The sequence below is a fragment of the Prorops nasuta genome, unplaced genomic scaffold (assembly GCF_024137725.1).
Source record: "Prorops nasuta isolate Cenicafe-Biocafe unplaced genomic scaffold, Cenicafe_Pnas_1.2 PNAS00067, whole genome shotgun sequence".
NCBI lineage: Eukaryota > Metazoa > Arthropoda > Insecta > Hymenoptera > Bethylidae > Prorops > Prorops nasuta.
This window is the reverse complement of record NW_027116864.1, coordinates 280,870-293,681: the sequence shown is the minus strand read 5'-3', so window position 1 is coordinate 293,681 and position 12,812 is coordinate 280,870. Positions and strand designations below refer to the sequence as shown.

The window sequence follows — 12,812 nt, the reverse complement described above, 5'->3', positions numbered from 1 at the left end:
CCGGTATACGGCAAAGACTAAAGAAGCGACCAGCAATCGACCAGAACAAAACTGCCAGAAGGAAAAACAAGCCGAGTCATCTTGTAACGCGACTCGTATTACGTGCACGCCACCATCCATCCCGATGACGCGCGAACATGATTCGTCAAACCAACGGAGACTCTTTTACGAATGACAAATAGCAGTATGTATTCCCTCTACACCTATGTATGCACTATGTGCCTTTTCGTCGTGTGACAAGCCTTCTCCCCGCTACGCTATATATCTATATTATAATTTTCCGTCCTCTGTTTCTACCTCTACTGAATCCTTCCTTAACTATATCCTCTGTTTGCATCCTGCCTCTTCGTTACATTCCGTTTGCACCCCTCCCCTCCTTTCTCTTCCCACTCATCATCCTTTCGAGAAAATGTGTGCCGTGGAAAATAAACAATACGCAACTCAACGATCGACTCTTCGCCTTTTCATTATCCCAAGTCTATCGAGAGCTACGTTAAATATTGTTCGATGAGTGTAAAGGTTTCCAGATTGATATACGTTCAGACAAGTTTCATCAATTATTAATTGGATCAGTGACGCATCGTATAATCGTGCATTTCACGTCGGACAAAGATTTATCAATCGAGAATGATAATGTATTTTTGAAACTTTCGCGAATATCGTCTGCGTTTGAATAAGACTCATTGAGAGACCTTGATTGAACTCAACGAAACACTGTAGTCATTTATTTGCACTTTGGGTCAATTTGCGTCTTTATCCTCTTTAGATTAGACTTATCATTAGAAATTACGGTTTTGGCGTAAATATATGTATTCCTAAATTGATCGGTCGAAGATCTAAGTGATGTATATGGTAAAGCTAAAGAGTTTATTTTGCATCTGAAATTATACATGCATTGTAAGGTACATATACGGATCGTGTTAGAGCAGAGCCAATAAATCTCACAGTGTTGCAAAGATTCGAGCTAAAAGAAATGATCTCTGTTTATCCTTGCAGGTCGTTGCCTAGCCAATAAAAAATCAAGGTCAACCTTATCCTTTTCACCTAGATTCTGCAGATTTGCCATTATATCTATCTTTATACAGGGACCCGGGAAGAGCTGTCTGTAATTCTCTAACAATATTTGATTCCGACGATCATTGTCGTTGGATTTGATTACGCGAATTATATAAATTTATTGAAGGTCAAAGAATTGGAGGAAGAAATGGGGAGAAACTTCCGGCGTCCATTCGTCCCTTCGTGTAACATTCTACAATAATTTTCGGTAATCTTTTTATAATTAAAAGTAAAAATATCTCTTTCCTTAAATGTACAATAGTTGGAGTAATCTTTTTATTCGAGTTTGTTTACATTTGAAAATAGCTATTTGGCCCGAAATGGTATACTATAGCTTTGCTCTATTAAGAAACTTTCTTTTTTCTCAAATTATATTCTTAGAAACACGAAGGGGGCATCCCTTTCGAACATATGAATAAAAAAGAATACGAATAGAGCATATAAAGGCGTTCTCCTTCCTTCCTATTATTCATATATACATTCAAGGTTCGTACGGGCCATTTGAGTCAACCATTTGACCAGAGGAGTCTCCCAGCGAGCCCTCGCCTCGTTCGGAAAATTCAAGTTATACTTTTGAATCATTAGCCGCAAGGCAGAAAATCTTTTGTAATTTTCGATTAAATGATGAAACACACAAGGACCCTATATCGATACCCAAGAATGACTAAGTAGTATTCTTATCTATATACTATTATGATAAAGTGACACTTAAAATTGATAGATTTACCAATTATTTTGTCGAGAAAATCTTCAAGATGCATATTATTTAATTAGACGGATCTGAAAGAAAAGCTCCCTATTGTAAAAGGAAAAACTTTTATGTGGCTAATATATGTATTTGTCAGATTACTAATTGCAGTTTAATAGAGCATTTTTCATACGCAGGTACTGGAAATTGTTTAAACTTTGGGGCGAGTATAGCGCATGAAATAAGTTTGATATTGAAACGAAGAGTGTTGTTGTAAAAAGCAAGATTTCTCGTGGAGAAAGTGAAAGGCAACGAGAAGATAAACGCATCAAAGAAAAGTACCCTTTTCACGGCGAAATCGCTTACGTAATAAATTCGAGTACAATCATCAGACAAAATAACCAGCAATCATTTCAATAATAACAGTTGATAAGAATGAGATAATTCATGACTATTGATAAAAACTGAACGTACGCATGCCTGTCGATTTCAGAAAAAGTCGTCGTAAATGCAACTGTGAGAAAGCAGTGCGGTGGAGCGGTGTTAAGTTGACCTTGAGTTAATTTCTAATCAATAGCAATAATATAAAAGGAATATACATAAAGAGAGGTATACAGCCAGCTAGCTATATTTTTCCAAATTTCATGCGAGTCATTTACTTTGTCTTTTGTTGCTTTTTTCCAATGAAGCCACGAAAGGTTTCACGTTCATCATTGAAAATATACTCTTTATTGGGCAACCAATGGTTCATCGAATGTGCGATCCGTGACAAAGTATTGCGACGAATATGAGAGGCAAGTTGCGCAGCAGCGCTTCAGGAAGTAAGACAAAAAAAATACAGAAGGAATGTAACAAGGTCAGAGAAGATACCGTATGTGTAATATTGAATCAACGGATCGAGTCATCGTACTCGACCAGAAGGGATAAATATATGTATATATGTATTATATGCTCAATTTGTGCGACCGTTTATGAATTAGATTGGTTCAAGGTTGTTGCGCCATATGTATATATATATATATATATATATATGTACTACGCAGTCAAGGACTGTGACGCTGAGATAAACGTTTAGCGGAATGAATAGAATCCGACACATCCCAGATTGCCCAGGCACTGCAGCGCATGGATAAGAGGAGAGTCGATCGATTCACTTACGTGCTATACAATTTATAATCTACAAAACCGTGGCACGAAAAATCGACCATGTTATTATAGAAAATATGCTATTTGACAACAACGCGGAGAAAAGCAAATAGCAAAAATATCATAAACGACGCTGCATCGAATCCTCTCAAAGGTATATATATATATGTTTTGAGGCGTAATGCTTCAATAAATAACGCCAGTTTTAAAGACAATCTTCCGACGACGACTACCAGCACGTATACCTATAGAGTCATCAAATATATATATATATATATATATATACACGTATACACTGATTTTACAATGTGCGATATCTATAGGTACAATGCTAGTAAAATTGTAAACATTACGGTGTGACATCGTTAAAATCAACGACGGTTCTCTTTTATAATTCTTGTTGAAGGCTATTGTCTCTAAAACTGGTAATAATTGCCATTTCGCATCCGAGGGGATTTTCCTTTTTTACGCGTACTATTTTTTCTATCTACATATAGGCTGAACGACCAGAGCACCTTAACCTTTCTTTCCAATTTTTCATATATTTCATTTTCAAATCGCAGTGCAGGGTAAGATTGGAAATGATGCAAGAAAAAGGTTTGCTTCGCTTTAATACATACGGTGCTAAAAAATAAAGATTTCCAGCACTCGTGCCACTCCTTTTCACCATTGATCCACGCGTTGCAAAACCTTTGCTTAACGCTAATATCTGCATGATAAGCCTATCTTATCTTCTGTGCTTTTCAAATTTTCATTTTATACGTTGAATTTTGTATTCTGTCTAATAATTGAGCTAATTAATAAACTATGTAAACATAAGAAAGCGATATTTTTACTTTGGAAAAACTGTGAAAATTCATGAATTGTCTTTATAATAATGTTGTACCTATTTAATTGATTTATTAATGAGAAAGAATAAGCGATGTTGTGTCGGCAAAGCATATTGCACGCTGTTACATTTGTTGAGTTGAAAATGAAAAAATGGTCGAAATCGGTAGGAGGAATAAGATATTAGCCTTCCCTAAAACAAAAGCAACTCGATTTACGTCATACATAGCATAGCACTGCAATTTAATTGACATCGCTTAAAATCCATTGTATTCGGGTCATAGGCATGACGTACATACGTAGTTATTTAAAAGACCTACCGATTATCATTAAATCACATTAATAAGTACTGGAGCGTATACATATACTAAATACAATTAGAAAGTAGCAATGGACAGTAGTCGTGTCTCACGTGCTTCACGATATTTGAACATTTTCAACATTGCTACTTTATATACGTTACACAATATTTTCGAGCTAAGAAAATGTTCGTTTTCATGCAGAGTATGCTAAGATCACGGTCACTGGCTTAAAGGATGATGGCCTTGAAGACTCACGTGTGTCCGCGCAGCACTGTCCGCTAAGAGCGAGGCCTCGCGGTCTCCGCGGCCCCGCGGCCAGCGGAAGCACACAGATAGGCCGACTATATCGGCTGGACTCGGCCAAGAAATCTCTCATTTTTATGGCAGTTTCGACATTTTGTAAGGTTGCATTTTTGATTCGATTTTGTTACTACACGATAGAGTCAGAGTTGAGCCGAGTCCGTCTGTCCGTCGGTGATGGTTACCAAGTAAAACAAATGTCATTTTTCATAGAGTGCTGCTCGTGCTTTAACCTCATCTGCTAGCAGTGTAACGGTTAACAGTTTTTTCTTTTCGCGTAATAAACCTTTAAAATCATCGATACTTTGAAATTGACCGAGAGTGTCGCAATGGCTCTGATTGATTGGGAAAACTTTAATCAACGATTTACGATACTATTGATGTCTGCCCATACACTCTATTGTGCTTATCTCTTATATTTCGGGCCATCGAGAGAAGACTCCGACAGTAAGCTATTTTTCGATTAAATAAACATTTTATTCCTCAAATACGTTACATATGGCTAGCTTCGTTCTTCCGTTTCATGCAGTTGATTCGTCAAGATCAGGCAGCCGAAAAGGGATCTGCTAAATCTTCAAAATATACAAATTTCAGAACTACCTATATAGCATCCGAAAATCTAGAAATAATCAATTTTACCAATTTAAGGAATTTTCTGTTTTTTATATTGAGACGAGGATGTATAGTGTAATAAAGACTCGTATTTGAGATTTATATTAATCGATGGAAGTAATTTTCCTTTGTCGATGCATCGATATGTTGGAAGCACAATTATTTCCGTCTACCCTTGTACCCTACCTATGTAAATCACTCGAGTTAGAAGGTAAGTTCTTCCTTCCTGGCCTTTAACCCTATATGTATGTATATGTATTATTCAACCAGTTCGACAAGCGAAATCATGAATAAGGTAGATCCCTGCCATAAAACGATGAAAAATAATGATTATTATTGGAGAATCCAGCGATAATTTCGCCTTGAGTATTAATTACGTGTGGAATCTTGCTTTGATATTATATTTGATAAGAACAAGAGAGAGAGAGAGAGAGATAAAGTTGAAGCTCTTATTAACGAATATAACTGTAGAAAGTGGAAAAATTTTCTAGACTATCGCACAAATCTTTTCTTCTCTTCCATGTTTTTGATTTACATTGCACTAATAAGAAAAATGACGTCAAATTAAAATTATAATTCGATGTAACTGGCCCGTGAGCAGTAGAATCTCAACGCGCTTATCTCGACTATTATAACTTTCTCCTTGCTGCAACTTCAATCTTCGTTCATAAACCGTGGCTTCTTGAAGGCAGAGAACAGGAGGGCGAGGGTAGTGGGGTGGGGGTCATAGCAGTATGTACCACTACCAAACCTGCAACCACCTGTTGGAATGCAGCTGAGTTTTTTACCTGAGGTTACCGAGCTGATAGGATTCTCGTTGGCGTATAATATTCTCCAGCGTAGTGTATGCGGTAACAATATATGCAGAATATAGTGTTTGTGCGCGGTTCTGCCTGCTAGTCCTGCTACCAACTGTACCTCCCTCGATGGCCGATACCTGACCATGTGACCATTCGATAATTCAACCGAGAGAATCTCCCTCCTATCACCTTGCCTTCGTTCCTCCCTTCGCACGTAGTACGTTCGTACGTTCGCCGTTCGCTCGCTCACTCGTAACCAACGTAACCTAACCTATACGCGCACTCGCGTCAGCAAGAAAAATCCGGTAGAAAAGTCACTCGTCACTCACTCCCATACACGTTCTCACGTGTTTCTTGTGCGATGCGTGGAGCTCTGACTGCATAACATACGCAGTACGCACCACTTACTCATTACGACTTAGAAACGTGCAAATAAATGGAAAGAACGCGTCGCCCAAGAAGAAAACGACGTTTCGACGCTCAGCATTGCTTCCGCTCCAACAGCTAAACTAACCAAAGCTGATTTTTTCCTCGTTGCTCACAGTTGGACTGAACAGTGGACGCTTAGCAGAGTTGCCAAGTGTAGTACAGTTTCGGCCATTAATCTTGCGTCAGGCGAGGGGAAGTAGAAATTAGAGGGGTGAAGGGATATCTAGGGAGTTTGTCCGTAGCTGTCAAATGGCGCGATTAACCCTTAATTTTGGATTGTAAACAAAAGTAATGTTTTCGGAAAACGATTGCGGAAAAGAAGGAAGAATTTTAATACATAACAGAGAAGAAGAAATATATCAGATGAGTATAAATTAATAAAAAAAATGAAAATTATTGTGAATTTTTAAGAAAATATACTTTGTGGTTTTTTTATTTTTGTTACAGGTGAAATCCTGTTATGATGGCTTTCTATTAAGGAAAAAAGTTCTTATAAACAAATAAGTGCAAAAGCATTAAGATATGAAGCATTTCTTTGTGGCCCAGTCATTTCGATAATTGTGACTTAATGTTATAATAGTGAATGTGTAAGCGATTAGTGTATATACAACAAACTCTTATTGTAAATTTAATAATCTTGTATGACAGTTTTAATTGCTATTATTTTAAATTAAAGCTAGTTTAATTAACATATTATTTTTATTTCATCCCTTTCTCAAAATTCTAAACACACATGGTAATTACCTATTCTTGTAGTAGTCATATATTCGTTAAAATACTTACAAAATTACAACTGTTTTATATTTGTAAAGCATAGCTTTTTGTTGCAATGATTTTTATTATTCAATGTGAGAAAAATTGCATTGGGTTTAGGTAAATGTCTTATTTATCCGCCACATCCTTCCATATCTTATGCGACATTTATTTGGCTCTGTTACACTATTTTCTTCTAGTCTACAACATATAACATTAATTTTTTATTCATTTATACATACACACAGATCTGACAATACTACTCCTGAGTTCATCTTGTTTTCAGCTTCAAATAGTTTTCCAACTACACGCATGGATATCCATTTTGAATATAGAATACTTATTTCATTTCATCTATTATGATATTGTTAAGATTGATAGAAAGATATCAATTCTTTGCAAATGATATTTTATATATCTAGTAACTGGATTAATTAAGGTTTTAGAACAGATAAATTTCACAAACAAATAGGACTAACAAAATATGTATTATATATTGAGGAAGGATATCCAAATGTGAATTATTTGAAGCTAAAAGCAAGATGATTTCAGCAGTATACTTAAATGTACTGGAGAACAACATCCTCTCAAATATAAATCCTATGGAAGAGATGCCAAACATTATAAGTAAAATAATTCAAGTGTTCATTCTTCAAATTTAATAGAACAATGGTTTACCAATCATCTTGACATTTATAAGATTAATTATTCAATAGAATAGCCATATCTGAGTGTATATAAAAATAGCAAAAAAATATTGGTATATTTTGAAAACTAAAAGAAAGAACTAACAAGGCAAATAAATATTACATAAGATATGGAAGGATGTGGCGGATCAATAAGACATTTGCCTAAACCCAATGCAATTTGTCTCACATTGAATAATAAAAATCATTGCAACAAACAGCTATGCTTTACAAATATAAACAGCTGTAATTCTGTAAGTAATTTAACGAATATATGACTACTACAAGAATAGGTAATTACCATGTGTGTTTAGAATTTTGTGAAAGGGATGAAATAAAAATAATATGTTAATTAAACTAGCTTTAATTTAAAATAATAGCAATTAAAACATTGTCATACAAGATTATTAAATTTACAATAAGAGTTTGTTGTATATACACTAATCGCTTACACATTCACTATCATAACATTAAGTCACAATTATCGAAATGACTGGGCCACACAGAAATACTTCATATCTTAATGCTTTTGCACTTATTTGTTTATAAGAACTTTTTTCCTTAATAGAAAGCCATCATAACAGGATTTCACCTGTAACAAAAATAAAATAGCCACAAAGTATATTTTCTTAAAAATTCACAATAATTTTCATTTTTTTTATTAATTTATACTCATTTGATATATTTCTTCTTCTCTGTTATGTATTAAAATTCTTCCTTCTTTTCCGCAATCGTTTTCCGAAAATATTACTTTTGTTTACAATCCATAATTGAGGGTTAATCGCGCCATTTGACAGCTACGGACAAACTCCCTAGATATCCCTTCACCCCTTTAATTTCTACTTCCCCTCGCCTGACGCAAGATTAATGGCCGAAACTGTACATACATACTTTCGGTACTACGGTAGTACATACATATGTACAATTCATTGCACAATGCACAAGTCACACAAACTATATAATTGTATCTGATTATTAGCTGTTCATTAACTTCTTACGAATGAACTGATCAAACATAAAACAGTCCAAATTATAGTTATTTCTAATTATAAAGCTTACTTAATACCCCCTTATTTTTTCATGAAAAATCATTTTATCAAAAGAGATCGGAAGATTTCTTTTCAATTATTACTAATTATTAGGCTTTATTCCAGTTAACCCTCTTTACCTACAATTCATTTTACCCCGTTATATGAGCAAAAGCCTCTAAGCTTATGAGTCGTATAATTGCGGATTAAAGTGTCGACATCTCGTGCTCACCACCTAAACTCGTATACTCGTATTATGCAGAAAAGACTAATGGGGAAAGTATCGATTTTTGGTGGTTAGGAATGTAATTTTTATTTTACTTATAATTTATTATAGAAAACAAACTATTAGGTTGCATCTTCGTAATATTATTCATTATTTCCACATAAGTATACTAAGTTGAACAATTCGTACATCTGTATATTTTACGTTCTTTCGCAAGTGTCTTATTTTTCTGCCGTTTTAATGCTATAAGATAAATATAAAAATATTTAATAATTCTTTTAATGCAACAATGAAAATGGTATATGAAATACTTACTGATCAAACTTGAACTGATATTCACGGACTTGATAGCAGATGATTGTAGTTCCTGAAGGACGGTAAAATTAAAAGTTAGTGCCGCAATCCTCGTAAATAATTCAGCAATTCCATCACCAGTTCTGGAAGAAACTGCCCAGTATTCTGCCCTCAAATTTTTCGCCACTTCTATTGCTCGCCTTTCTATTATATTATACACTGGATTTGACTAAAAAATAAATCTTATATATCTATAATTATTTATACATTTTCTTTAGTTTTAACACATTACCAATAAATCGCGTTTCGTTCCCACTAAGAAAATTTGACATGGACCACGGTTACTTAGATTAGCTTCTACTAACCACTGTGGACAGTGGCATAAAGATATCAAGTTACCCAAATCAAAAACAACAACTATTGCTGAAATGATAAAAAGTATTAAAGAATTGATACAGAAATTAAAGTCTTTTATATTTCACCGTTTGCACCCCGATAATACGCAGCTGCAATTGACTTAAATCGTTCTTGGCCCGCGGTATCCCAACTGTAAAGTTTTACTTTCTTTATATACTCAGAAATTATCTTAAGATTAAATTTTACCAACATTTGTAGATGAAATGGTACACCGAGTATATCGAATCTCTCAACCTCAAAGTCAACTCCAATCGTAGCTTTGTAGTTGTTGTCAAAAGACTTATGACAAAATCTAAAATGTCAATAAACTGCGGTTAGCATATTAATCAACAGATTGACACATTCCTTGCTTTTTATATCTTTCAAAGGAATGAAAACTAACCGATTAACTAATGATGTTTTACCCACAGCGACATCTCCAATAACAATTACTTTTGACATTCTTAATACAACAGTGTTTGTAGCACAAACATTTTGAACTTCATTATTGAAATTTTGGTCACTGTATGGCGTGACTTCTGATGAGAAGGGAGGTGGCCATTGTATAATCTAAATAATAACGTTCACAATTACCTTGATTTTAACGAATTTAGTGGAATGAGAACTTCTCAAGCAATTATAATATATTCCAAATATAATAATACCTGTCTTTCGTCATGCGCAGTAGTTTTCAGCATTTTATAAGTTGCACAGCGAGTCTCAAGCATATCTTTTTTTTTATAACAATAATAAGATGTTATCTTTAATCTATTCCACCTTCACATAAAAAGGACTGCCGATGTTTTACCGGCGCTTGTAGGTATATGTATCTTTATGTTTCAAATTGTGTTCTTTAAATGAAAACACTGGTTGCTGGGGCAGGTGTGCAACCCCATCATAGTTAGTATTGTTATATGTACTATAAAACTAAGGTTCATATAGCATCTAATAATAATAAAGACATAATTATTCAAAGACCTGTATAGTTAATACCAATTATTAAACTTGTTATATATATATATATATATAAAATACAAAAATTAATTCATTTAATAATATAAATAAATCTGATTTGCCAATTTTTACAATATAAAATAATTGTACTGAGGAATAAAGAAAACATTTATGTGTAAGTTAAGAGAGGTATAGAAATCAATCTTAGTTATATAGTGTAATATTATGGTAAGATGACATAGTAATAATACATTTTCAAAGATGACTGAAAAACAAATTTCTAAAAGTAAAAGCCGCTTCCTTTGATTATTTCGTCATTCAGTGACTCACGTAGTCCGTGTGGACAGCCTTTGCTTCGGTTTCCGGATAAATTTTCTGTCCTTTTTAGCAAAATGGCTCCGAAACCGAAGCCCACGGAAAAAGCAGGTAGATTATATTGTTAATTATACTTATTCTTTCATGTTTCGATTAACTGAAAATCTTTCATTCAATTTTATTCATAAAATTTAATAAGAAGTTTAAGCTTGATGTTTTCTACAAAATAAATTTCAATACAGAATAACTTGTTAGCTAACCATGTGGTCACACTAACATTACGAATATTTCATATAGTGTTAAACTCAAAGTGATCTTAACTTTCTGCATAATTTGTTATGCGATATTTAGTGAATCTTCTTTATCATGATCATTTTTTCTACATACAAGTCTATGTAGCTTTGTAGTAAGGAAATTTAGTCTACTTAACCTCAAAAGTCGAGAACTATAATGTCAATTCTGTAATGGCAGCTAACTCATGTTTTTCAGAAATTACTGGCATTATTTTTTAACATAAATCTTATTTTGGCTAAGTATATAACATTATACAAAAATTAATTCAATTATGTTTTTCAAAAAGGTAAGAGCGCAGAGAAGAAGACAGAGAAGAAATCTGAGAAAAAACCAGCTCCTGCACCAGCTGCAGCATCTAAGGCAACGAAGCCTGCAGCAAAACCAGCAGCAGCGAAGAAACCTGCAGCTAAACCAGCAGCAGCAAAAACTGCAGCAAAGCCTGCTGCTAAACCTACACCTAAAGTAGCTGCTAAGCCTGTGATAAGTAAGGCTAAGAAAAATGTACAAACAGCAAAGAAAACGCCAAAAGGCGGCAAACCTGCAGCACCCTTGCAAAAAGCTCTTAAAGCACAGAAGAAGGTAAGAGCATTAAGTTTTATTATTTAATGAATCTTATTTATAATATTATTGCGACTATGTTTGAGTATAGAGCGTGAATGTAACAGCTTTCAAAGAGACTAAAAATCAGATAAATTCATCACTATTTTACTTCATATTTATTTTTGGAAAAATCCAATGTCTCTCAATTTTAAATTCATGTATAGAAAATTGACAAATGTGTGAATTATAATTTTCCACATTCAATACTAAACTGTAATATAACTAATATTTTTTATGATGAGTTATGTGTGGGAATCTCTTCGATATTGCATGAGACAAAAAAATATAACACAACACTGATACCTTACTTTTTTAAATACTTATTTTAAAGATTAAAGGAAGCAATTATACCAAGTAATTTAATATTACAGATTCTGAAAGGTGTTCATGGATCTCGAGTTAGGAAAATCCGTACCTCCGTACATTTCCATCGGCCAAAGACATTCAGGCCACCCAGAAATCCCAAATATCCAAGGAAGTCTGTACCTAAGAGGACACGGTAATTATTTTACAACCTTATTATTTTATGAATTTGTGTAATGTTATATTGTTTAATTTTTCAATATCTAATTTGTTTAGTATGGATGCATTTAATATCATTAAGTATCCTCTAACTACTGAAGCTGCAATGAAGAAGATTGAAGACAACAACACTTTAGTCTTCATTGTGCACACACGTGCCAACAAATATCACATAAAAGCATCTGTTAAGAAGTTGTATGACATTGATGTGGCTAAAGTAAACACACTTATTAAGCCTGATGGAAAGAAAAAGGCATACGTGCGATTAGCCCGTGATTATGATGCATTAGACGTGGCCAACAAAATCGGCATCATATAAATAAGTTTATTTACTTGTATAAAATATACAAAAAAATCTGTAATGCCAATAAATACCAATACAGACCATCCAGTGATGTTTTTTGTTTTCCCATTAGGTAAAATGAATGAAGAGTAAAGAAAAACTCAAAATAACATTTTTATAAACTACTGTTAAATGGATTTAATTATGCTATGAGAGATGTACATTAATGCATTTAATTACTTTTCACAGTGCTTATTGAATGAGTCAAAATATATAGATCAAAATTTAAACTAAATTAAA

General features: G+C 33.8%; 2 protein-coding genes and 1 long non-coding RNA gene across 7 annotated transcripts; 2 read left to right on the top strand and 1 right to left on the bottom strand.

The window, feature by feature from the left end:
• Positions 1–48: 48 nt before the first annotated feature.
• On the top strand, positions 49–5,148 carry LOC136784742 (uncharacterized). Of its 4 annotated transcripts, XR_010824451.1 has the most exons (5): positions 49–184; positions 997–1,264; positions 1,942–2,353; positions 2,434–3,044; positions 3,388–5,148. It is a non-coding gene; the product is annotated as an uncharacterized lncRNA (long non-coding RNA). The 4 variants fall into 4 exon arrangements; XR_010824452.1 differs by having other exon boundaries at positions 1,942–3,044; positions 4,222–5,148; XR_010824449.1 differs by having other exon boundaries at positions 1,942–3,044.
• A 1,894-nt stretch (positions 5,149–7,042) lies between these two features.
• On the bottom strand, positions 7,043–10,378 carry RabX5 (RAS oncogene family member RabX5). 2 transcript variants are annotated; one of them, XR_010824447.1, is made up of 8 exons: positions 10,210–10,378; positions 9,948–10,114; positions 9,756–9,857; positions 9,631–9,695; positions 9,441–9,571; positions 9,170–9,377; positions 8,273–9,097; positions 7,043–8,192 (listed from the first exon to the last, which is right to left on the bottom strand). XR_010824447.1 is itself a non-coding variant. In XM_066745598.1 (7 exons), the coding sequence occupies exons 1-7, from the start codon at positions 10,270–10,272 to the stop codon at positions 9,024–9,026; spliced, it is 810 nt and encodes a 269-aa protein (XP_066601695.1). In that variant the 5' UTR covers positions 10,273–10,378; the 3' UTR covers positions 7,043–9,023. The 2 variants fall into 2 exon arrangements, 1 of the variants encoding a protein (XP_066601695.1); XM_066745598.1 differs by having other exon boundaries at positions 7,043–9,097.
• A 394-nt stretch (positions 10,379–10,772) lies between these two features.
• RpL23A (ribosomal protein L23A) lies at positions 10,773–12,616 on the top strand. Its single transcript, XM_066745597.1, has 4 exons — positions 10,773–10,924; positions 11,394–11,686; positions 12,079–12,206; positions 12,287–12,616. The coding sequence occupies exons 1-4, from the start codon at positions 10,891–10,893 to the stop codon at positions 12,546–12,548; spliced, it is 717 nt and encodes a 238-aa protein (XP_066601694.1). The 5' UTR covers positions 10,773–10,890; the 3' UTR covers positions 12,549–12,616.
• Positions 12,617–12,812: the final 196 nt, after the last annotated feature.